Below are 27,204 nucleotides of genomic sequence, written 5' to 3' on the forward strand. Positions count from 1 at the left end.
CGGCTGAACATTTTCAAATCGCCACACAGGAGGCTGTGCAGGATTCAGATTTTGTAGAAAACATACTGAAGAAAAAGCCTCCTGCCAGTCAGGCCACTCCCTTACTGAACTCTATCAAGAGACGTCTGGCGCCTTCATTGTTAACACCAGCCCAGACCAGGGTGGTTAATCCCAGGGTAGAGAAGTTGTTTCTCCCTTCTCCTACCAACCCCCTTTACATTAAAGGGCATGCCACTCCGGATTCCCTGGTAGTTACGACTACGAGAAAGAGGACAGGTGTCCTCCTGTCTACAGGTGAGGCACCACCTGGTGAAGAAGGCAAAAAGTTGTATGCACTGGGCAAAAGGGTTACGACTGCTGCTGCATTCTCCACACGAATAGCCAACAACACCACTCTGTTGGCTAGCTACTCAGATGTACAGTGGAACCTGCTGCAAGAGGACCTTCAAGAGGTCCCTGAACCAATGCGGGCTAGACTGCTCGCGATACACTTTGGACGGTGCTGAAACAGCGGGAAGGACCTTGCCACAGGGTATACTACTAAAATAGCACGCCTGGTTGAGGAACTCTGGTTTTAAGCCTGAAAATCAAGCAGCCTTAATAAACAAGTTGGTGGAGGAAATCAACATGTTCGGCAAGGCTGTGAACGAAGCACTTGAGACAGCTAAGAAGGAATATGAGTTTCTCAAGGCCTTAAACCAGATTACCCAAAGGCCTTCACAACAGAGAGGGGGCGTCTCTCGTTCATTTCGTGGGCAATCTCGCTCCCCTCAAAACCAGTATGGTTCAGGAAACAGCTGGTCTTCAGGACAAGGATCTAACACCACCACTACGTATCCACCAAGAGGACACAGCTGTGGAAACGGTAAAGGCCGGAATTCCACCCCATAGGCTCCCCGGCCTCAGGTCAGCAATGACCCCGAGATCCGGGTCCCCTCCCATACCTCCCCGTTTGGGGGACATTTAACATCATTCCTTCATGCATGGGAGGGGATAACAGACCAGTGAGTGCTCAAGAACGTTGCCCACGGGTACTGCATAGAATTTTGCCAACCACCTCAATTCAGACCGCCAAAATCAAGACGCCTGATGCCGGAACACCTATGCATCCTGCTGCAAGAGGTCGAGATCCTGCAGGAAAAGGGCACCATAGAAGTCGTCCCTCTTCTACAGGTAAACAAGGGTATTTATTCAGTGTACGTCCTTGTACCCAAAAAGGATCTCACCATGCGCCCTGTGCTAGACTTGCCAAACCTCAAAAGTTTAGTATGGTCACGTTGCAAGAGGTAATTCCTCTGCTGACATAGGGGGATTACATGGCAACACTGGATATGAAAGATGCATACTTTCATATTTCAATGTTGCCCGCACACAGAAAATACCTAAGGTTCATGAAAAAGGACAAGCAGAGTTCAAAGTACTCCCCTTCGGCATTGCCTCAGCGCCAAAGGTGTTTACGAAGGTACTGGCAGTGGCAACAGTGCACTTGCGCAGAGATTCCGTGCTAGTTGACCCTTACCTCGACGACTGGCTCATAACTGGGGATTCCTACGGAACATGCCTGTTGAACACTCAAAAGATGATAGACCTCTTATTCAGCCTGGGATTCTCCATCAACGAGAAGAAATCCAGCCCAGACCCCAGTCAAGTCAAACAGTTCCTAGGGGCTCTAATTCGGACAGAAGACGGCCTCATCTTCCCCTCCATCGAGAGGGTTCAAAACATGCTGTTTCAGATCCCTCTGTATGTAGCCGGTCGAAGGTGACGGTACGCAAAGCCATGCGACTGCCAGGAATGATGGGGTCCTGCATTTACTTAGTTCCTCACGAGCGTCAACGTCCCATACAAGGGTGGCTCAACAGCCAGTGGTGTCTGGCCAACGGACAATGGGAAAATCTGGTAGTTGTCCCGCCAGCCCTCATTCTCTCCGTGTAGTGGTGGTCGAGGGAAAGCCTCTTGAAGGCAAAGGCCTTCACCAACCCTGCATTAGAAGCCACTCTCACGACAGACGCATCTCTCAAGGGGTGGAGGGCTCATCTGCTTCAGCAGACGGCGCATGGCGTGTGGTCCCCAGAAGTAGCATCCAACCACATAAATCTGTTGGATCTGTTGCCCATATTCAAAGCACTGAAAGCCTTTCAGACACAGTTACAGGGGAAGAGAGTCCTGATTCTCAGACAGCACCACGGCCATGTACTACTTGAACAAGCAAGGTGGCACACACTCTCCAGGGCTATCCAAGCTGTTCCAGAACATTTGGAAATGGGCTCTCAAAGACAGGATGTTCCTGTTGTCCCAACATGTTCCAGGGGAACTCAATCTTCTAGCGGATGTGCTCAGTGGAGACTTCCCACTGCCCATAGAGTCTGAATGGCGACTCCACGAAGACATACTCTCCAACGTTTCCGCACAATGGGATTTCCCAGATATCGACTTGTTATGCCAAGATTACACCTCCAGGTACCCCCAGAACCGATTCAGGGGGGAACAGCCTCTGGATAGCATGGTCAGGGAATTTTGTTTTAAGCTTTTCCCCCCCTACTCTCTTACTCAACAAGATCGTGCACAAGATGCACCAAGAACCAGTCACCATGATATTGGTGGCCCCCATGTGGGCCCGCCAACCCTGGTTCTCTCATCTGATGGAGATGTCCCTATCTCCTCCAATGAAACTGCCTTGCACCTACAACATGTTATCTCAGGACAAAGGGGAGACACTTCACCCATGCCCGCAAACCCTGAATTTAGCGGCCTGGCTCCTGAGGTCATAGAGTATGGGCTCCTACAACTCCCTCAGAGATGCATGGACATACTTCTGTGGAGAAGCCCGCCAAAAAGTGGAACAAAGGACTCGACCTTGGTTAGAGTTACAGAGACGGACACAAACGCCATTTTAGAAAAGAGTTCTGGCAAAAAGACCCAACAGATGATTTAATATTAAATAAATAAACCAGCGGTTTCTTTAACATTGCACCAAAAAGTGGTGCGTTTAAAATCAATGGCAAAATCCCATAGGAAATATTCCGGTGGCATATTTTGCGTGGTAACCACTGCCACCAGCCAAAACTCGACAAAGGGGGGACTGAACAGTGTCCCTTTGAAAACAGACCCAGGGTTAATCAAATTAACCCCCTTCCAGTACTTCCACAATATGATGGTTTGTACTGGTTCTCTTCACAATTTGGGACTAGTAAAGTCAATGGTGACTTTACATGCCCTGGGAGACATTAGTCAGTCCAAGGGTATGGAGTCTATGTTTGGGGGTCACTATGACACCCCTGTGTTACTGCACTGAGGGTGCTGTGTAACACACATGAAAAACAGATGATGCCCTATGGAGTAAAAGACCCCACAGCCCATAAGCACATACAAAATCAAAGGCATACCTCAAATCATGCCTAAGAGTGGGAGGAAAAGTGTCTCACTCTTAGCAGGAGAAAATAACAAACCCCAAAAATCCAGCAAAGCTGCTGGGGGCTCACTAGGTTTGGGAAATTAGCCTTATAAGAGAATTCTCCCTAACACACTTCTACAGACATCTTGGACAGAGACACTGGGGGACGATGCCAGGAGTGCAGAATCTTAGTTATGTTCCATAGCAGCCCTGTATAGCCCCCCAGGGAGCACCGCCCTAAAAACCGACTGCCATGTTTAGTCATTCAAGGTCAGGCCCAACCGTTCCTCCCAGATACGCTTGAATGACTGTCTTCCTGTTAAGTTAGATGTAACGAGCACATTATAGACCTTAGAAAGGGACCCCTTCCTAGACTTGGCATCTATGTACTCACTCATAATAGTCATTAGGCTCCCTCATGGCAGAAAAAATACAAACGGAGGGACCTCAACGCGTGAGGGATTTTGGGTACACTACACGTTACGTTAGGGCTAGTGTTACAGGCACGCTACCGTGTTGACGTCCCCTTTCGATTCCTGAAAGACAAGATGCAATACTGAGCGGTTACCACTGGATGTCCGACTATATGCACAGCATGTGAATCTAAGCAGATACAATCATCAGAAATGCTATTGCGGTGAGTAATGCATGTCATATCATATATCGCTAGGTCTCAGATCAGGGCTGCCTTAGCCGAGCCTGAGGCCCTTCCAAAGCCAAAGGGTAAACCTAAGGCTAAAGGAGTGAAGAAACAGAAAAGAGTAAAAGAAAACATTCCCCTTAACTCACCTACCAATGAGGTGGAGGTAGTTTTCTAAGCCGCTGAACTGACGAGGAAAAGGAGCTGCATGAAGTTTTCAACCCCCATGGGCACCCTGAACTGCAAAGTTTTCTTGCAGAAGGGGGTCCATCAAGGGAAGAGTTTAGTAAGGGCCAACTTGAGTGTCCATCATTGGACTGCCTCAGGAGACGGCATGTTTCCAGTTAGAGGGTGAAGTCTCTGGGAACATAGGGTCTATTGTGAAGGTGGGCTCTTGTACAGTGAGTCCAGAGTCCTGTGAAGGATACCATAAGAGGTTGGTGGTTCCACTTCAGATGATACCCTTACTTCTACAACTGGCACATGAAGTCCCCCTTACAGATCATCTTGGCGTTAAGAAAACTAGGGACAGGTTATCCATGTGCTTCTACAGGCCTATGATGGGGGCCCAAGTAGAAAGCCACTTTAGGAGTTATGCTACTTGCTAGATTTCATGTAAGTGGTGCATTGATTCAAGTTTCATTGATGCCACTACTTGTAGTGGGTATACCATTTGAGAGGGTAGGGATTGACGTTATTGGTCCCTTGGATCATCCTACATCCACTGGCAGTAGGTTTATCTTGGTGGTTTTTGATCATGCCAACAGATATACTGAAGCGATCCCACTGAAAACAGTAACTGCAAAGTCAGTTGCTAGAGCATTACTGGACCTTATTACTATTGTTGGCTTTCCTAAACTAAGTTGTCTGACAGAGGCAGCACCTTTATGTATGTCCAAGTACATGCAGGCCATGTGGAAGGAATGTGGAGAGTCCTATACGTTTTCATCAGCTTATCATCCACAGACTAATTGCCTAGTTGAGAGATTCAACAAAACTCTCAGAAGCATGATTGGAGCTAGTGAGGAGCCTCTCGATCTGAACCTCTCCCTGATCTGTTCCGGGGCAGTCTTGCAGATGGTTCCACGAAGGGTGTCCAGTTGTCGCCTCAACTGACTTTTCAGCAACAAAGTGAGGTGAATACTATTGTCACTCAATCCAGTTTGACACCTTGGTGCAAACATGACATTGATACTGGAGACAGTGTGCCTACTAAATGTAGGAGCTACAGAATGTCAGACAAATTAAGATCCCAGATTATGTTGGAGGTCAAGAAAAGGTTGGATCTCAGAGTGATTGAGCCCTGTAGCAGTTCATGGTCCAGTCCTGTGGTTCTGGTATTGAAAACAGGCTGATCTGACTTGAGATTCTGCATGGACTAATGAGCTCTGAATGCTGTTGCCAAGAAAAATGCACACCCTCTACCAATAAATGATACGTTGGAAGACCAGCTAGGTGCTTCCAAGTACCTTAGCACCTTCGATCTCACTGCAGGGTGTTGGCAAATATCATTGATGGCAAATGCTAAGGCGAAGACAGCATTTTCACCACCTGAAGGACTTTACCAGTTCAGGGTAATGCCTTTTAGGCTGATGAAAGCATCTGCCGCATTCCAAAGGTGAACCATGTTCTGAATGGGTTGTATGAATTCTGCATTGCATGTCTGGATGATATAGCAGTCTTCAGCCCCACGTGGGAGGAACATGTAGGACACCTGGAGATTGTATTACAGGCTCTTCAGAAGCCCACCTGACCATAAAGGCTACAAAGTGCCAGATTGGTCAGGGTCCAGTGGTTTATCCTGAGCATGAGGTTGGTGAGGTCAGGATCCAGCCTCTTCACAGCAAAGAACAGGCTGTACAAGGCTGAGCAACCACCATTGCCCATACCCAGGCAAAAGTTCGTCTAGGCCTCACATGGTAAGGAACTTTATGGCAGACTGTGGCACCATAGCTGCCCATCTGACTGCCCTAACCTCTCCAAAGAAACCCAAGAAAGCTTCTTGGTCTGAGGAGCGTGAAAAGCCTTCCAAGGCCTAAGGATTCCTTTTGTCAGGCCTCTGTTCTCCAGGCACCTGTCTATCAGAGAGCTTTCATAGTGCAGACAGATGCCTCTGATACTGGGATAGGAGCAGTTCTAATACAGCTACATGACAAAGGCAGGGAAAATCCTTTCTGATGCTTGTTTAATCTGCTTAGAATCACATGCTGTGCATATGGTCCGACATCGAGTGGTAACCGCAGAGTATTGCATCTAGTCTTTCGGGGACCGAAAGGGGACGTTGACATAGGCGTGTCTGCAACACTATCCCTATCATGACGTGTAGTGTACCCAGAATCCCTCACGCGCCGAGGTCCCTCAGATTGTTTTTTCCACCCAGATAACTGGTCGCCCTATAGGGGAGCTCTTACTAGAGACATTGTTTATCTTTACCGAATTGTCGGTTTATTCCCCGTTCAGTCACTTCGCCCAACAAGAACATCTTCGACGAAGACTACGGGGGAATCGTCTACGGCTGTGGATTTCGGCGCCTAAGATCGGGCGGCCGAATTTTCCACGTGGTCGGGCCCTCTGGCCGACCTATACAGTAGGGAGAGTGGGGTGTCGGGGTAGCCATATTGTTTAGTATGTCTTTCCTCCTTTCCCCTCTTTTCACTGTTGGTCTGATCATCCTTCCCTTTGGCTATGGAAAGGACTCCTTTTAGATTCTGCCCCAAGTGTAGGGTCAGATATCCTTGGAAGGACGAACACAGGACGTGTAACGCCGGTCTCCCCCTAGAGCACGACGAGAAGCGGTGTGCAGCGTGCAAACTCCTTCGGCCTAAGATCCTTAAGGAGCGCCATGTAAAGCGGTGGGTAGCGTACGGTATGTCACGCATGGAGCCCCCATCGCCACGCCAGCTGAAAGTGACGGGGGTACTTCGGATGACCAAACGTCCGTTGTGGATGTTGTAGAACTTGAGGCGGATGCTTCTAGGTCTGCCATGCCCGTTCCCGACCCTTTAAGGCTCGACTCTGGTCTTGCTACAGGGACCACACCCGGCGACAGGGGTGTACAAGCGCATCGCACTAAGCACACAACCCCTACGCCAATTTCGACATCCTCGTCGAAAAAAGCAAAAGCGCCAACAGGGCCGCCAAAAACTACGCTGGTTCCCTCGGATCGTTCAGATCCAAAGCCTTCCCCGCATCCGCAGCAGCGTTTTGCGACTGGGCAATCCAAATCAGCTAAGGGCGCTACTCCGAAACTTACACGCGTCAAAGTGCGGGAGTCCGACGCTTTGACGGTTTCTAAGGCCTCAGTAGGCCCGAAAACTACGGCTAGGCCTCTACCCGGAAAACCGACCACTAGGCCCTCTAGTGCTGCAGACGGTATTACAATTGCCGATAGATCAGAGCTTTTGTCTCACAGCGATTCGGCGACTATCGCAGGTAGCATCGGAAGAATTACAGCGGCGGTGGGCCTTACTCCGGTTCCGCCTAAGGTCATGGGCCAATCCGCGGAAAGGTTTTCGGCGGATTGGGTTCCCGATTCCGATGAGGCTTACAAAGATAGTCGAGAGCCTCTTTCCGACACCCTGACGGGTTCATTTCGACGCTGCAGTACTGAGAACGTCGTTGCTCCTCACGTAGGCCCGTTTGGGTCCTCTAAATGGACTACAGAAAAATTCGAAGGGTGTATGGATCGGCTGGAGCTGATTATCAGTTCTTCTGATCATCCTCCCCGAAAAGGGCTCGGGTAGACACTAACCTCCAAATTCAGGAAGATCAGTCTCATGTTTTCCAACAGGAAGACGTGGTCCAGATGGACACATATATAGAGACGTCTATAATGAAGAAGAAGCTTCTTTCCTACAAAACTATGAAGAAGATCAACAGGATACTAAGGACACCTGGGAGGAAACACATCAGGATGGTCAAGATCGATTGGACACAGCAAGATGAGGACTCTTGACGTTTTGTGCCTAGACTCTCCTTTGTCCACCTCGGCTCGCCAGGCCTCTCCTGTAGATGACCAAATGGCATTCATCTCAATGTTGAAAAAAGCAGCTGAATACTTAAAAATTGCCACTCAAGAGGCGGTTCCGGAGCAGGATTTCGTGGAGGATATCATCAAGGAAAACCCTCTGGCGAATTAATCCATCCCCCTCCTTAACTACGTTAAGAGACGGGTAGCTCCCTCATTGGTGTCACCTGCTCAAACACGGGCAGTGAACCAGAGAGTCAAAAAATGATTTCGACCTTCTCCTTCCGACGCTCTATACATCGAGGGGCACGCCATCCCAGATTCACTGGTAGTGACTACCACTCGAAAGAGGGCAGGGGTACCCCTTGCCACGGGAGAATCACCATCGGACAAGGAGTCTAAGCGGCTGTATGCCCTGTGCAAACGTGTCACGTCGGCAGCTGCATACACCATACGGGTTGCTAATAATACTACTCTATTAGCAAGCTATGCTGATGCCCAATGGAATTTGCTCCAGGAAGGCCTCCAAGAGATTCCCGAACCCGCCAAGTCAAAACTTCTCTCCATTGTAATGGAGGGAAGACTAGTTAACCAGAATGTGGTGAAAAACACACTGGATACTGTGGAAACTGCAGGCAGGTCTCTTGCACAAGGGACCCTACTGAAAAGACACGCTTGTCTGCGTACGTCAGGATTTAGACCCGAGACTCGGGCCTCTCCCATTAATAAACCCATTGAGGAGACTAACCTCTTCGGGAAAGCAGTAGATGAGGCGTTGGAAAAGCCAAGAAGGAGCATGAGACTATTATATCTCTGCATCAAATTACACAGAGGGGTAATAACTCTCAGCGGTCCTTTCGAGGGCAAGCCCGTGCTGGTCAAAACAACTACGGCACAGGTAATTTCAACACATATCAAACATCTGGAAGCCCCACTTACTACCCCTCAAGGGGTCAAAAAGGCGGCAAAGGTAGAGGCAGAGGCCCAATCCCAGAGAAGCCACGGCCTCTGGTCAGAAATGACCACCAAGTCCAGGTCCCCTCCCATGTCACCCCGGTCGGGGGGCGATTAACATATTTCCTCAGGGCATGGGAGGGGATAACTTCCGACCAGTGGGTCTTAAAGACGGTCGCCCACGGTTACTGCGTGGAATTCACCCGACCTCCACAGTTCAGACCGCCACGCTCACGACACCTTTCACCGGACCATCTGGAAATCCTGATCCAAGAGGTGGAAGCACAGCCATAGAAGCCGTCCCTACTCTTCAGGCAAACAAGGGTATTTATTCAGTGTACTTCCTTGTACCCAAAAAGGATCTCACCATGTGCCCTGTTCTAGACCTGCACCCACTGAACAAGTTTATAAAACCCCAGAAGTTTTGCATGGTAACACTGCAGGAGGTGATCACATTGCTGAAACAGGGGGACTTCATGGCAACATTGGACATGAAAGATGCATACTTTCATATTTCAATGTTGCCAGTGCACAGAAAATATCTGAGGTTCGTAATCCAGGACAAACATTACCAATTCAATGTACTCCCCTTTGGCATCGCCTCGGCACCAAGGGTGTTTACCAAAGTCCTGGCAGTGGCAGCAGCACACCTGCGCAGACTTTCAGTCCCAGTTTACCCTTATCTCGACGACTGGCTCATCACGGGGGACTCGTTCGACGCTTGTTTTTCGAACACCCAAAAAACAGTAGATCTCCTCTTCAGCCTGGGTTTCTCGATCAACAACAAAAAAATCCAGTTTAGTCCCCAGCCAAGTAAAACAATTTCTGGGAGCTCTTATTCGGATGGAAGACGGTGTCGTCTTCCCCTCCAGAGAGAGGGTTCAGAACATGCTTTCGCTCAATATGTAGCCAGTCGGGAGGTGACGGAACGCAAAGCAATGCGCTTGCTAGGAATGATGGGGTCATGCATATACTTGGTTCCCCACGCGCGGCTGCGCATGCGACCCATGCAAGAGTGGCTCAACAGCCAGTGGTGTCAGGCCAGCAGACAATGGGATGTTCTGGTAGTTGTCTCGCCAGCCCTCGTTCTCTCTCTGCAGTGTTGGTCAAGAGAGAACCTCTTGAAGGGGAAGACCTTCACCACCACTGCAGTGGAAGCCAATCTCACGACAGACGCATCCCTCACAGGGTGGGGAGCTCATCTGCTTCAACAGACAGCGCACAGAGTTTGGTCTCCTCAAGTAGCGTCCAATCATATAAAGTTACTGGAGCTGTTAGCGGTGTTCAAAGCTTAGAAAGCCTTTCAGGTGCAACTGCAAGGCAAGACAGTGCTGATTCTGACGGACAGCACTACAGCTATGTATTACCTGAACAAACAGGGGGGCACTCACTCTCCAGGGCTATCCAAGCTGTCCCAGAACATTTGGATATGGGCTCTCAAACACAAGAAGTTTCTGTTGTCCCAACATGTTCCAGGGGAACTATATCTTCTGGCAGACGTACTCAGCGGAGATTTCCCTCTGCCCGAAGAATACGAATGGCGACTGCACGAAGACATTGTGTCCAACGTCTTCACAGAATGAGGGTTCCCAGAGATCGACCTGTTCGCTACTCAGGAAGCGCCCAATGCCAAGACTAGGCATCCAGGTACCCCCAGAACCGATCCAAGGGGATGGGACTCTGGATAACATGGTCGGGGAGATATGTCTATTCCCCTGACTCCCCATTTCTCAACAAGATAGTGCACAAGATGTACCAGGAACCAGTTACCATGATACTGGTGGCCCCCATGTGGGTACGCCAACCCTGGTTCGCTCACCTGATGGAAATGTCCCTCTCCCCGCCAGTCAAGCTACTCTGCCCGTACAACATGTTGTCTCAGGACGGGGCGGGGGGGAGACCCTACACCCATGCCCACAAACTCTGAACCTAGCGGCCTGGCTCCTGAGATCATAGAGTTTGGGCACCTGCAACTCCCTCAAAGGTGCATGGACATACTCAGGGAAGCGAAAAAACCTAATACACGTTATTGCTATGCCAGCAAATGGAAACGTTTTGTAATCTGGTGCAATTCCAAGGGCGTCAATCCCATCGATGGCTCACCCTCACACATTGTGCTGTATCTAACCCACCTGTTGGACACTGGGTTAGTCTTCAATTCCCTAAAGGTTCATCTGGCTGCTCTGTCAGCCTACACCACTGAACAACAAAAAGTATTGTGGTGGAAAATACCAGTGATTTAAAGCCTTTATGGAAGGGGTTAAGAGGATTTATCCTCCCATTTCTCACCCAGCCCCTGGTTGGGATCTGAATGTGGTTTTGACCAGGCTCATGGGAGATTCCTTTTAGCCTATGCATAAAGCAAGTCTGAAAGATCGGACTTATAAGACAGCCTTCTTAGTGGCGATCACTTCTATTAGAAGGCTTAGCGAACTACAGGCTGTTTCTGTTCTAGACCCCTTTGTTACAGTCCACAAAGATAAGGTAGTTCTGCACACACATCCCAGGTTTGCGCCCAAATTCATCTCCAAGTTCCATGTGAACCAATCAATCGAACTACCCACTTTCTTCCAGAACCCTACTAACATGGCCGAAAGAAGCCTTCACACACTAGACGTGCGCAGGGCAGTCATGTTTTACCTGGAAAGAACTAAACAATTCTTTGTTTCAGTGGTAGCTGGTAGAGTGGGGGACTCTGTCTCTAAATCAGCTATCTCAAGGTGGATTGTCAAATGCATCACGCTATGTTACACTCTTGCTAAGAGAGAACTGCCCTTCAAGCCTAGAGCACACTCTACACGAGGCACTGGGGCATCCATGGCATTCATTGCAAATGTTCCTCTTGAGTCCATTTGCAAAGCGGCAACCTGGAGCTCTGTACACACCTTTACAAAACACTATTGCCTAGACACTCATTCTAGGTCTGATTCTCAGGTGGGACAAGCAGTACTAAGACATCTTTTCTCTACTGTTTCTTCTCACAACCCACCTCCGACTCCGGGTACTGCTCGCTAGTCTATGCATAGCATGTGATTCTAAGCAGATTAACAAGCATCAGAAGACATGCATTACTTACCGTAATACATGTGTACACTACAAGTCACGATAGGGATAGTGTTACAGACACGCCTATGCCGACGTCCCCTCTCAGTCCCCGAAAGACGAGATGCAATGCTCCGCTGTTACCTCTGGATGTCGGACCATATTCACAGCATGTGAATCTAAGCAGATACAATCATCAGAAATGCTATTACGGTAAGTAATGCATGTCATATGTTTCATCAGCTGCCATCTTAAGGACAGAGAGCTCAGGTGGACAACTTTGGCAACAGTGTGGAGCCTTCTGAAGCTGAGATCCTACCTCTATGGGACTCACTTCACTGCGCAGACTGATCATAAGCTCTTATAGTGGCTAATGAACATGAAAAGAGAGAATCCAGGCTTTGACTTCACCATTAAGCATTGGCCAGCCAGGTGCCCAACATAGCAATGCTGATGGCCTGTCCAGAATGTATAACCGGCCGGATCAGGAAACCCATCCAGGGCTGGATTAGATCCCCCGTCCCTAGTTTCAGGGTGCGGGGGGGGGGCAGTGTTAGTAAAGATGGCTCTTTAAGCAGTTTTCCCTACATATTCTATGAAACACACACTTTTAGCTTTTGTTTTTGACCATGTCCTGACATTTTACATGGAAGTGAAACCTTCAGCTTCTCTCCCCTGGCCTTTTGCTTGTTTTGTTATGGGGAAACTGATCAGTCCTTCAGACTGAGTACTGGGAAACTGTGTTTCCCTTTTGTCTTTTTACCTGTTTGGGGCACTTTTTCCCAGTGCACATAGCATCTTACAATAGTGGGGTTACTTTTGTATCACCCTAGTATTTAAGACTATGGATTTTTGGTTACTTTTATATGTGCCTAAAGACAAGCTGGTGGCAGCAGATAAGTTTTTGGATTCTTTTTATTGTACTTTAGCGGTTACCACATCGGGCTACAGATCGCGGCTAGTCCCATAAATGTCGTTGCCACAAGATTTTTCGTCGCATGTCCTTGGGCCATTTTGTTGTTTGGCCTGCTTCCTGCCTTCTCCGGTCAGGAAATTCCTTATATGGTCATGCAATCGCCCGGGAAACCTGCTGCTTTGCGTGCTACTACCTGCCATTTGTGGGTGGACCCAAGAAGTGGGTGGGACTGTCTGGTCGCACTCCACATCCGTGGCGCCTGAGAGTGTAGGTGTGGGTCACTAGTGAACCCAACACTGGTCCCTGACTGGACCACCGCTGGCTATTTGAATGGTGCAGATATTAACCATTGGTGGCCTTAGACTTGCTTCCAGCCCAGATTTAGGGTTAGACGACAACTCCTGCAGCCGTTTTATCGGATCATTGTTGGAGCCAACTATCCTGTGTAGAAGAGCAGCCGACTGAAGAACCATGGTCGACTCCCGAAGAGGCCTGACATCCCTTCTTGCGTTTGGCCCAGTAAACTCCTGCTGGTCTACCTGATCTGCGAATGCCCTCTGCGATACTTCAAACCTAGTGAGGATGCCTGTTATAGAAAGCAGGCATCCTGCAAGTTGTCCAATATGTTGGTTATCTCCATGACCATCAGTCTGGCTTCAGAGCATCCAGTGGCACAAACTGTTCCCCTGAACACCCTTGAAGATCGGCTCACTAATCTCAACTCTACCCTTCTTTCTGTCCTCATCCTGATTGATCAGGATGGTGTGCTTGACCGTGTCCATGGCAGAGGGAAGGTCAAACGACTGTGAGAACCTGAGCATCACGGATCAGACCCTGGAGTGGTTGACCTTCTTCCTCCTGGACTGATACTCCCAAGTCCAACTTGGGTACTTTCTGTCCAGATGTGGTGTTCCCCAGGGGTCTGTCATCACATCCTGGCTCTTCAATGTCTACTTGGCCCATTTGGCCCACCTTCTGCTCTCCTTTCAGTGTTATGTGGATGACACTCTGCTCTCTTTCAGGTTCCCCCCAGCCTCCACCCCTCTTTCGCTCATTCATGACTGTCTATCCGCTATTACGGATTGGTGCGCCTCCAAGGATTTTTGCCTTAATGCCAGTACGACTGAGATCCTTCTCATTGGTACCCCTGCTCCTGCTTTCCCTCTTCCACTCTGGCTGCCCGCCTTGAGCCCTCTTACTTCGCCTTCCTTTGAGGAAATAAACATTAGTGTCATCTTTGACTCCACTCTCTCCTTCTCTCCTCACATCACGGGCCTTTCCAAGAAGCCCCACTACCAGCTGCACCTCCTCAGAGGTATTCTTCATTTTCACACTTTCCCCCAGAAGCTCACTGTCTCCAGAACCCTGGTTCTCTCTAGGCTGGACTACTGCAACAGCCTCTTTCTCAATCTGCCTTCCTCTACTCTCCGCTCTCTGCAACTAATCCAGAACAGGACTGCAAGACTTGTCCTTGGCCTCAAGCCCAGTGACTGTATCTCTCCAAGCCTGAAATCCCTGCACTGGCTCCCGTGGCTGCAATGCAAGGATCAAGTTTTAAACCCGCTGCATTGTCCACAAGGCTTTCTGGGGCCAGGGCCCGCACTACATCCAACTATCTTCCAAAACACCTTCCTTCGCGAGCCCTTCGCTCAGCTACCTCCAACTCTCAGATGCTTCTCCAGGCAGAGAGTGGGGGGGGGTAGATCTCTCTCCTCTGCAGGTGCCTCCCTCAGGAATGGCCTCCCTGACCCTTTGAAACTTGAACCGCACGACTGAAAATTCTGGAAGCAGCTCAAGACCTTCCTTTTTACCTCTGCTTTCTTCCTCTCTCTCCCCTGCTGAGCTTCCTGTCCGCTGCACTGAGTTGCCTAGCCCCAGAGTCTCACTGGGTACCTGGCTCCTACATGACCAGTCTCCCCTGCACTGTCACTGGGCCTACCACGCACTTAGGGGCTGTAACTGTAACCCTACAGTCTCCTGCCTCTCTGCACTTAACCAGAGCTGCGCTTGCCTGGCTGCTCGTCCTCAGAGCATTGCTGCCCTGATGGTACTTCCCCCTTAGCTTCCGCTGCACTTCCTCTTTCTCCCTTCCCCTTTGCATTATATGCACTTGCATGATCTGAATAACACAAGGGCTAATAAGATTGTTTTGTGTTCCCTCTGTCTTCTACACCTCCCCTTCTCTTGTCACGCCTTTATGCAGGCGCGTTATAAATAACTTATCATATCCCTCTGAGTGAGTTACCAACCCATTTTCACAAGCAAGTAACTTTTAAACAGATTCCTTTTCTTATCCAGTCCTTCCCTAGTCAATTGCACAAGTTCTCTCCGAGAGAGAAGAGGAACCCTAGTGGTCTAGATACCAGCTGTAGGCAGGGAGAGATAGGGTTCAGTTGCAGAAAAAGTCAAAGTGCCTGTGGAAGACTATTCAAGCAAGTAAAGTAGTTCACTTTAGAGTTAGTTAGGGTCCAGGGATTTATGAGAATACACCCTAGGAGGATTCCAGTAGTAGGACTGGGTGAACTGAATGAGAGGCCTCCCAATCTCAACAAACACCCCAAAGCTACACAGAAATCACAAATGCTTAAGGTAAGTATACCCCAGCCAACACAGTACCTCATCACAGTGAAGAGTTTGAACCAGTGGAAGACCTCAGGATCTGCAGCCAAAAACCTGGTCGATTAATTCCTTGCCATGAAGACTGATGACAGGACATTGGAAGGGATTTTGCAGCAGTGATCAAATGGGAAGGCTCCAGGCAAGAGTTTCTTCATGGCAAAAGATGGTTCTGTGGTTTTGTCACCCTTTTTAGGAGCCAGAAGAAGACTGAATATCGCTGATTGGATTCTCATCGCTAATCTAGTCCAGCCCTCTGGTGAGGGGACTTGAAGGACTCAAATTGTGTCTCTGAGATTCTGCAGAATGCCACCAAAGTTTCAGCTCGGAAGACAATGCACTGTCCAATGGCACAATGTCCTAGGGTATTGGGGTATTGCAGCCTGCAAGGTCACAGCATGAAGTGGGATGGCTCAAAATGCAGGTCTTCTTGATACCAGTGGATCTCGCCAGGCTCTTGGTGATGGTAGTCGATTAAGGGACTCCCTGATATATTGGAAGGAAGGGGTAACAGCTGGGTGCGGTTACACAGCAGGCTCTGTGGTAGCTGAAAATTACTACAGCTGCATTTTCTTCACCTTCCTCTTCGGTTTCAGCTCTAGTGGTCAAGTTGTCAGCAGCTTCCAGTTTCAGAGTATTTCACAGGCACTGCAGCACAACCTCTGCAATCTCTCCCTGCATTTTACAGAAGGGGTTGGTCGGGCTGTCCAGTCAGGACAGCCATCCCCCCCATTGAGACTGGGCTCCTTTCAGGCAAGGTGAAAGACAAATGGCTGCAGAGTTTTGGACTCCTCCTTCTCTTCCTGCCTTCTCAGACACAAATAAAAAAATAAACATCTGGACCCTTGGGGGGAATACAAAAGATTCCTGCCAAAGAGGTTGTTCCCAAATAGAATGGCAGGAGAATACCTCAGATACTACAAGCAAGCAAGAAATGGCGGAAAAAGAAGGATCCCAACATTTTAGAAAAATGGTGGCCCTTCAGTCCATTACCGAGGCTGAACCACTTCCACCATCCATTTAAGCAAACTTGCAATTGTAACAAAAATGTTACTTGTATGTAAGAAAGGGGATACATTGTATCCCCCACAGCACTCCACATAACGTGTGGTGTGCTGGCTCACTATATAAAATTTAAAGGGGGATGAAAATCCCTCTTTACTACTTCGGAACTGTAGTTCTCACAAGTTTAGCCAGAGAAAATGTAAAAGGGGAACTCTTAGGGCAACCCAGCAACAATAGGCTATATATGCCAACATTTTGTCAGAGGATACAATCACAAATGGAGTCTTGAAAATGACACCCATAAAAAAAGTAAAAGGATATGAGACTGTGGAAAAAGGTTCCTAGTCATTGAGGTATAAGGAAAAATTATCCACCAGTCCAGCAAACAGTTCTGGGGATCTCACAAATGAGGGAAATTTAGCACTGAACTAAAATTCTTACCTAACACGGTCTTGTGTGGATTCACATGCTCGTGAATATTCCCCGTCATCGGGCTGGGAATCCTCAGTAAAATTAAAGCAGTTTAGCTTTAAACTAAAAACTACTCATCGCTTCTATAGCCTATCAGGGTGACTTTGGGGTATACTGTCCCAGCCAATGACTCTCTTCCTCCTAAGCGCCACTCTTGGTGGCCATCTTCATCTTTTTACTGCATGTTTCTCGTGTTAATAGTCCTTCGGGTTTTTGCTGTTTTTTTGTGCCTATTTTCATCTTGATTCGCTTCTTCAGTCACGTTGTGACTACCGGCGGCGGGGATCCTTAGTCTGTCGTCGGATCTCCAACCTGTAGTCGCTACAGGTCCAGTCTTGGGCCTTTGCTTCAACGCTATGGCAGACGCCACAAAGGAAAGTCTCTTCAGGGCCTTAGAGAACTGTGGCCTGAAGAACATCTTAATCGAAGATCGGTGCCTCAACTGCCTACATCCCGACCACGATGCAGACGGATGTTCGATTTGCCAGGCCTTTTCCTCCAAGACACGTAAGGGTTGCCATAGGTTGTTAGTGGCGTGGATCACAGAAGCGGAAGGCCTCTGACGCGTGTTCTGGCTGTAGTCATGTCTCTTCCAGGGCCGGCAGGTCCAAAGAGCATGATCCCTCTGACAAAAAGAGATTGAGGTCCTTTGACAATGCCTTTGGGCCAGGCGCACTATATAAATAAAGAAATACAAATACAATGCTTTTAAATGTTTAGCTCATCTCTTCCGGGCCCTGCACCTGCGCCAAGGGGCATGCCTTTGGACATTTTGACCACCTTGTGCACAGTGTGGTGGCTGAAATCCAGCAGCGACTACCCACTGGTCCCATTTGTGGCCCAGTGAGGAGTCCTCCGAGGCCTTCTCGGGCTCCGCCAAGGCCACCTCATCTGGCCCCTACGTCCCCTTGGCTATTGCTGGCTGCACTGCTCCCTGTGGTGGAGGAAGTTGCTCGAGCTGGCACAGATACTAAGACAACAGGTACGCAAGGCACCGATGATTAAGTTCCTGAGGATGGGCAACCTCCGGACATTGAAACGCCCACCAGGGCCTCTCAGACGGACAAAACCAAGTTCTTCCATCCATGATCTATAGGGCTACAGAAATGTTCAACCTCGTGCCAGGGGAAAAGGAAGGTTTCCTTTTCAAACGACGGGAGCCCTCCAGGAAAACCAGCATGTCAGTTTCCCTTTTGGATGACATTTGGGAGGATGGCCTGTTGGTCATGAAGGTACTGCATAGAAAAGATGTACCGGGCTCTGGACTCGACTCCTCCCCCCAAGTGCATCAGATCCCAGCCCTCGCCAGACTGTGGTTTTGGCCGTTGCTAGGAAGAAGCCCTCCAACCCGTCCTTCGGACCAAGAGGGTAAAAAGTTGGATGCAGCAGGGAAGCGCATCATCACAACAGCAGCGTGGACAATCAAGGACGCCAACGCCCTCACCATTCCCTCGAGGTACGACAGGGAGTTGTGTTATTAATTGGGGCCCATCATCGACTTCCTGTCAGATAAGAAAGCCAAGGCCCTGGCTCTTTTCCAGGAAGGGGAGTTGTCCGCCGACCATGCTATCACCGTCACCATCGCAGATTCTGGCTTACACTACATGGGCAATGGTGTGGGTTCAGAGGTTAGCCAGGTAAACCAGTGCAGCTTCAGTTTCAACCATATCAGCAGGGGAGCAGAGGAGAGAAAGCAGAAGCAAAGGGGAAGGTCTTGAGGTGCTTCCGGAACCAGAGATGGTTCTCCTCAAATTTCAGAGGCAGGGAGGCTGTTTAGAGGGGAGGCACCAGCAGAAGAAAGAGATCTACCACCAACTTGTTGCTGGGTGAAGTGACTGACCCTGAGGGAGTTGGAGGATGAGTGAAGAGCTCGAGAAGGAAGATATTTAGGAAGAGAGAGTTGAAGGTATTGAGGGCCCTGGCCCTAGAAGGCCTTATGGACAATTCAGAGGGTTTTGAACTTAATCCTCGCCGCTACTGGCAGCCAGTGCAGCAATTTCAGTCCTGAAGAGATAGGATCCCTGGGCTTGAGGCCAAGGACAAGTCTCGCAGTCCTGTTTTGGAGGAGTTGCAGAGTGTGGAGAGTAGAGGCAGGCAGATTTAGACAGAGGCTGTTGCACTAGTCCAGCCTAGAGAGAACCAGAGCGCTGGAGACGGTGAGCTTCTGGGGGAAGGAGAGGAAAAGAATACCCCTGAGGAGGTGCAGCTGCTAGTGTGACTTCTTAGAGACGTCAGAGATGTAAGAGTGTGGAGTCGAAGGTGACCCTGAGGTTTTTAGCCTCACAGGTGGGAGCAGGAAGAGGGCCAAGGGAGGCCGGCCAGAGAGTGACTTGAAAGTAGGGAGCAGGTATGCCAATGAGGAGAATCTCGGTTTTACTGGCATTAAGGCAGAGATCATTGACGGCACACCACTCCTGGATAGCACAGTCGGAGATGAGAGGAGGAGAAGAGGTGGTGGAAGGAAGCCTGAAAATGAGTGGTCATCCTCATAGCACTGAAAGGTGGGGTAGAGGGCAGCAATGCCATGGGCAAGAAGTGCCAGGTATTGGTTGAAAAGCCAGGGAGAGAGGTTAGACCCCTGTGGAACGCCAAGGTAGAGATGGAGATGGAGAAGGGGATAGAGGAGAGGAAGGACCCAAGTTGGACCTGGGAGGGTCTATCTGAGGGAAAATAAGTCAGCCAAGCCATGTTCAGGAGAGCAGTTTCCCTGCTTCTGGCAGCTCGTAAGCCAGACTGATGGTCATGGATACAGCCAACAAATAGTGTGAAGATTAAGCTGGGAGATGGCCAACTTTTCAAGGCGTTTGCCCAGGAAAGGAGTGATGGATATACAGCGATAATTAGCTGGGCAGGAAGGGTTGGCAGAATGTTTCTTAAGGAGAGGGTGCACAGGGGAGTGCTTCAGGGAGGAAAGGGAAGACTCCAGTGGCAATGAGAACAACCTCTTTGCAAAGGTGGTCGATGAGACTCAACAGGCCATAAAGACTGACACGGAGCTGGTGCGTTCTTTAGGCACTCTCCATCAGAGGAGGCTGTCCTTTCGTTCCTCTAAAGGGAGAGTCTCAAATGAATCCAGATGTTTTTCCTCCCCCCTATCGTCAACCCTCCTGTTCAACCACCTAAGAGGCTTATAGGGGACGCTGCCAGACCTATGGAAGTTACAGCCAGCGTTGTTACCCCCCACCCCCCAACCAGGATGCAGATTCCGAAGCATGCCTGAACCGGCCCATGTTCGCCCCCACTTCTGCACCCCAGTGGGAGGCTGGTTATTGCAATTTTTTGATCAGTGGCGAAAGATCTCCACAGACAAATGGGTACTCTATGTCCTTCAACAGGGGCGTGCTCTAGAATTCCAGAACAAATGCCCTTATAGTTCTCCTGTTCCGCAGCAAGAACTGCACGTGGCACAGCTGCTAAAGGAGGTTCAAGCAATGCTAAGCAAAGGGTCGATAGAACCAGTCCCTCAGTGCCTCCGGGGCTCCAAAGTGTACTCTAGATACTTTCTGGTAAGGAAGAAGTCGGCATGGTAGAGACCCATTCTAGACTTGCAACGCCTCAACAAGTTCCTCAAATCCCAAAAGTTCACCAAAAATGGTCGCACTGCAGCATGTTCTTGTCAAACTGGAGGGAGGATATTTCCAGCGACCATCGACTTGGAAGATGCTTACTTCCACATCCCTGTTCATCGAAAAGACCGGAAGTTCCAGCGTTTTGACGTTCAGGGCCGTCGTTTCCAGTTCAAGGCCCTGCCCTCTGGGTTGAAATAGGCCCCAAGGGTGTTCACCAAATGCTTGACCCCGGTGGCAGCGCATCTGTGTCGCAGGGAAATCCACGTCTGTCCCTACATGGATGATTGGCTCATCCAATCCCATTCTCACATGCTGGCAATCTAGCACACCACAAAGACCATCCAGACCCTGACTTCCCTGGTATTCTTAATAGACTATCAGAAATCCTGTGTAGTGCCATCTCAGAACGCACTATTCCGGGGTGTCCTCCTGAACACCGTCTAATGTCTTGCGACTCCATCGGAGTAGAGGGTGAAGGCCATCCTGGGAAAGGTCCAGCAGCTATCGATAGCTTCCATTGCAACAGTTCGGTCCATCAAGTTACTGCTGGGTATACTGTCCTCCTGCATTCATCTGGTTTACTTTTGCAGACCGCAGCAGAGACCCATTCAAGAGTTTCTTGATGCCAGATGGTAGTAAGTCACCGGCACATGGACCGACAAGATGCCCTCAATCGAGCATTCCGTCAGGCCCTGCAATGGTGGTCAGTTTGCTTGCTTCTCTCAGTCATGACCGACGCCTCCCTCAAGGTTTGGGGGCCCACACAACACATTCTCACGGCAGAGGATTCTAGCTCCCGGAAGCAAAGGAGTTGCACATAAACATCCTGGGACTAGTCTTTTCAGCCTCAGCTCCATGGGAAGGTGCTGTGGGTTTTCACGGAAAACACCATCACCATGTTTTACATTAAGGGGCAATATGACCCAAAGTGACACTCATAGGCCATAGAAGCGACAAGTATTTTATAGCTTAAAGCTAAACGGCTTCAATTTTACTGAGGATACCCAGCCTGACGGGGAATATTCTGTGAATCCATGCAAGACATATGCAGAGAACAAGAGTTACAGGTAAGTAACTTGTTCCATTCATTTAACTTTGTTTTCATAATTGCGTTCCATTCTTGCAAAGAAGTGTTATGATAAATGCTTTTGTTTAGTTTGTTTGAATGCCTAGCTTTGGCAGGTTTTCTTTTTACTTTGTTGGTGTTGAAGCTTTTGGCTTTTTTAAGGAGAATTGTGATATGCCCGTGTGGGTATGAGCCGTTTGGGCATTTTTTCTGTATGTTTTTTTGTTGTTGCTCCCCTGGTCATAAATGTGATTTGATAGAAACATGACCAATACCATTTAAGTGGGGTGATTTGATGTGTTGGTGATTCATTATAACTGAGGGATATAATATTTTGTAAAATAAAAAGCATTATTTATTACAATAGTCATTTGTGCAAATGTTGTGCCAATGTATTGTGCCATTCTGTTTGTTCTTCTCTATCCCTTTTAAAATATGTGTGAGGTAACACTTTATTTAATAAGGTGTAAGGGTTGTATAAAATGTGCGTATGGGAGATGGTTGAAGAAGGGCACCTATCTTGAGTTGTTACGTGGTGAACAAAACCAATCAATCAATAATACCATGGTAAAATAGCATAACATGGTGGTGTACTCAGTCGAAGCAGAGACTTCTTCTGGGGTCTGAGCCAATGACCATGTAATACTTTGTCTCAAAAAGGTGCTCAGCCTTAACTGTCAGCTGAGCTACAGGTTGGGGGCTTCCTCCCCTTTAAAGGCCAGCATTCTTAAGTCTAGCCCAGTAGTTCTAGGAACTTGCGACACATCATAACTTCCCTTCTTTTGTGTGTACTAAGTTATTGTATGCGCTCCTACAAACCTAATGTTGACACTATATATGTTTTATAATTGAGTGTTTGGAGAGGACCTGCAGGCCATTCATCAGCCGACCACTGGCTCCTGAATCAGGAAAAAACGGAGAGGACCTTCATTGCTGCTCCAGATCCCACAAAGCAAAGCTTGTTCTACTTTTCACCTGGCGAAACATGCTGCAGTGCTTTCCACCCTTGTGTCAGTGGGAACAATCTGTGGCCCATCCTTGACTCCTTCCTGGAGCTCCCCTGCATCCCATCATCTTGAGTGGGGGCTCCTCCTTTGAACTGGACACTGAGCTTGCTGCTGCTCTTCCTCATGACAGTACCACCGTGGGACATCACTGCTCTTTCGACAGAGCTGGCTTCTGGGACTGGGCCCTGTTGTCCATGGCTTGCATCACATGTGACCTGTTGGAGAAGTCATACCAGAGTCTCCTCCTATTTCTGTACCATTCTTTGTTGTGGGTTGCTCAAAGAGGTCATTCCTCGTTTAGAGTCCTGAGGTCCTCGCACTGTCATCTTCTTTACTTGAGTCCATCAATAGAGACCTGTTCCAACTCCATTTAAGCCCGAGCACGACACCAGAACCTCCCTCTGCACCTGCAACCTTTGGCTCAGTCTGCAGCATCCTTTTGAGTGTAGGCTCCACAGGTCTTCGGACCTACCTTGAGGCATGTATCTTCCTTTTGTGTCTTGTTTGCATACCCCTTTTCGTGACCCCACCCTCCCTGACACACTGATCTTATCTTGGGCTGTAATCCTTGATTTGGAGCCACAACCCCTTTCTGCTTTGGTGGTTGCACCTGGGCATGAGCACCATTTGCTTCCTTCCCTTGTCTTGCTATAGAGATCTGTAAGCACATATTAAGACTGAGGTTCTATTCTCCTTCTACCACGATTCATCCTACTATTTCTCCCCTTCTTTCATTCCTCTTCTCTTTCCTTCCCTCCTTCCTTACTTTCCCTCTCTGCTTCCGCTTGTAACTTAAGGGGAATTGTTTACCCTTCTTTCTTTCGCCTTACATATTTCACCTACTGCTCGATCCTGCCTCTATGCTCTTTTTAATATTCGTTCTGTTCAACCTCATCTCTCTTTTTATGCTACTAAGCTTCTTTATTCCTGTTTGGTCTTCTAACGTATTGAATATTGCTCAGCTCTTCTCATTGGCGTTCCTTTTTCCCCCATCTCCTTCCTCTTCGCTCGATCTAAAACTGTTATATTTGTCTTCTTTTTTTTCGGTCATCTATTACAGCTTCTTTACTGGCTATATCTCTTCTTACTTTAGAGTCCCATCTTTACTATTTCCTCTCCATTTTCATCAAGTGTATCCATGGCCTTGCTCCTCTCTATCTTTCTTCGCTTATCTCTTTGTATTCCCCCCTGTGCTCTCCTCTCCCAGAACCAGTTTCTTCTTTCCCTCCCAAAACCCCATGTGCTTCTCGTTTCTGCTCCTTTGCCCTTCTTGCCACGAAACATTGGATCTCCCTTCCCCTTTCTGTTTGTTCTTCCTCTTCGTATCTTTCAGACTAACCTTAAAACCTATCTTATCCCTTCTCACAATGAACGCTTTTTCCTCTTGTGTTTGATTCATTTGAATCTACTGCTAATTTTTATTGTGTCATTGTTAATTAATTTGTATTAAGGATTTTGGTGAAAAGCGCTTTATAAATTCAATACAAATACATACTTCCCTTACATACTTACCTACACAGACATCATAACCAGGGGCTAACTATTGTGATTGTCCCATCGTTTACTGTGGGAGAAAATAACACATTTTTAAACCCCTTATAAAATAACTTGCCTTTCTTCACACTTAAAGGGGCTATGATTGATTTTCTTAAGAAATTGATTGGCCTTTTGAAACTTTTTTTTTTTTTAAAGCAGTGCTTTATATTTAAAATTATTTTTCTTTACACCTTATTGCTATATTTTAATGGGGTCTTGGGGTGAGGGGGGGGTCCCTTTTTAGCCTTTTAATTGTGTTTTCTCTATACTTGAAATAATGTTTTTTTTTGTAGATGTTGATTTTCAACGCATATGTTCGATAAATGTAGTATACATTTTTCAATGTACTGCATGGACAATCTTTTTCTTGGTGCCTTTGTGTGTTTTTATGACACTTGCACAGGTCTGTACATTCTTTAAGAGTAAGATCTTGCTGCTCAGTTAATCTCACCAGCGAGAACCAATCTATCCTTCCTTTCTTCCATTTTAGGTGAAAATGTTTCTGGAGGTGGCTTGGAACACACCAGACTTTGTGGAGCGATATCGAAATGTTTACTTGCGTCTGAAGAATGCAATGGAGGAGCTTTTTGGACAGCAGGCTGCGTTTGTGCAGGCTCTCCGACATGGATTCTCAGGGGGTCTACTTCAGCTTTCCTTCTCAACTGCCATGAATGTAAGTTCATCCCATTTGCAAATACTTACCACTGTTGTTTTTGACATCTGTTTATTTCTAAAAACCTTTGATCAGACAATAACGAAAGTAGTTCTATTTGTAATGGATTCCTTCCTCCCACAGATTCCTCATCTATGATACCTCCTAGCCGAGCGGCCCTTTGAAAAGTTTCTAGCATTGCTCTGCATTGGCGCAGCTCGAAACTTCTATGCAGTCCAGGCCGGATAGGACATTTGGGCAGATATAGATTGAGGCGAGGCGCCCCATGTCTTCAGTTCTTTTTTCCACACGCTCTGCAATACTACTACTTAGAAGTTTGCCATACTGCACCATGCTGAATCCAACAAAGACCTCTGCGTTTAAGCCTTGAGCCGACTGCGGATGAAAGATCTCTGTCTCAACCTACACAGGATTTTTCTATACTGTTTAAGGGAGGAACATGATGGGCAGGACTGGGAGCATGCCAGTCGATGGACCCTAAGGTGCTTTGGGAGCAGCCTGCAAAGCATTACCTTTTTCCAGAAGGAACATGGCTCTACATGAACTCATTGAAGGTCACTCTGCGTGGAGCATCATACCGACGAGGGTTCCTGGTCTGTAAAGACAAAAAGATGAAAAAGCATCATAAGAGGACATGCTCACTCGGCAGTCCATCCAGGCATCATTCTTCTTCCTCCACAAAGAAGAGAAGACACTGATCCAGGGACGACTCGGAGCAGATTGTGCCACGGGTAACTTTCTCAACGAAGCCACCACACCGGGGGAGTGGGGCATCTTCTGGCTTAAGAAGTTGAACATCTTTGCCAGGGCCCTAGCGCTGACAGCTTTGGCTTCAGCCCCGGTGGCGCTGTCGGGATCCACTGTGCTCTGACACTCGCTGGCACCAAAGTCCCTCTTGAATATGCCCCACTCTCTAGGGGTGCATTCATATCAAAGATGAAGGACATCCTTTTTGAGGAGAGGGGTCCCATTTCCCTTTGGCTTCAAACATTTGTGTCTCGCAGAGGTCAGAGACTTACCTGAGCGGGTTTGAGGGGGAACTGATGGACCTTGCCACTGATATACAAGGCGGCAAATGGGCTGTACATGCTTCCTTCACCTATTCCTGTGGGGATCTCATGCTTCTTTACAATGCTTGATGGCTAAGGTGGTAGAGGGCTTGGGAATTTCTGCCCCTTCCAGACCAAAAGTGCAATTTGATTTGACACAGGTTCTTGATGAATGTCTACAAGTGGATACCCTCAGGGGCAGGGGACAAGCTCCCTCGGGCAAACAGCTGCAAAGCTGCCCCAACAGGGGTAGCGGCTGAGGTGCTCAGAAAGGAGACTTGTCTGCCTCAGCCATACCCTCTGCGGCTCCAGATCTAAAGCTTTTGTGAATCAAACTTCCACCACGCAATTCCCAGTAGGGGGGAGGAGGAGTCCTTGTTCAGTGCGGAATGGTGCCTGACCACTTCTGATACCTGGGCCTCACAAGTCGTTCACCAGTGATATTGCCTCCCCTTTTCTGAACACCCTCAAGACCATGCCCCCTAGAGCCACTTCCTATCTCTCCATCCTCCTCTTTTGAATGAGGTCTGTCAGCTTCTGACAAAGGATGCTTTAGAACTGGTAACCATCTTGGAACGATGCAAAGGCTGGTCCTTGATCTATTTTCTGGTATTGAAGGATGGTTTAGCCTCTTGAACCTTTATCTGTGGATGGACAATTTCAAAAGGGTTTCACTGGCCCAAATCCTTGAAGCCCTCGACCAACAGGAATACCTGGTATTGTTGCATCCCCAGGATGCCTACTTTCATGTGCCAATTCACCTGAAACACTTTATGTACCTGAGATTCTCAGTTGGCAATTGCCACTAACATTTAAAAGTCCTGCCCTTTGGTCTTTCTTGGGCACCCAATGTCTTCCGAAAGATGCTGGAAGTGGTAGTGGCTCCCCTAAGCAGAGAAGGCGCTCCTGTTTTTCTCCCCTGGCCTCTCGGAGCTCACTCCCCAGACTTGGCATCGGTGCATCTGTTCCAAACGTGGAGCCTGTTGCACAGATTGGACCTCTCCCTGAACTAAAGGAAATACCCAGTTTCGCCATCCCACTCCCTCTGATTTATTGGTGCAGTCCTGGACACACTCCTTGGCAGAGCCTTCCTGTCCAAGGAGCATCCGCAAGAATGTTCATGTTCTTCAGTCTCGGGACAGGGTTCCGGCTGCAGCCTTCCTGCGTTTTCTGGGCCCCAGGGCCTCCTGCATTGTTTTTGGTGGTGGAAGCACAGTTTGCATATGGTCACTCTAGTTGCTTCTCGGTTACCTGTGGCCTTAGTTTCCAGGGTGCACTTCACACCTTCTGCAGGCCTCG

General features: G+C 48.4%; 1 protein-coding gene across 3 annotated transcripts in view; it reads left to right on the plus strand.

The window, feature by feature from the left end:
* The window catches only part of LOC138468363 (cullin-9-like), a 1,322,368-nt gene that overhangs the window by 970,155 nt on the left and 325,009 nt on the right, over positions 1-27,204 (plus strand). For all 3 annotated transcript variants that reach the window (XM_069608895.1, XM_069608893.1, XM_069608894.1), the window contains one exon: positions 24,674-24,856. In XM_069608895.1, the coding sequence (XP_069464996.1) occupies positions 24,674-24,856 (183 nt within the window). The remainder of the gene's footprint in view (positions 1-24,673; positions 24,857-27,204) is intronic.

Source organism: Ambystoma mexicanum, chromosome 4q (assembly GCF_040938575.1).
Source record: "Ambystoma mexicanum isolate Mex_15411 chromosome 4q, UKY_AmexF1_1, whole genome shotgun sequence".
In the NCBI taxonomy this organism is placed as follows: domain Eukaryota; kingdom Metazoa; phylum Chordata; class Amphibia; order Caudata; family Ambystomatidae; genus Ambystoma; species Ambystoma mexicanum.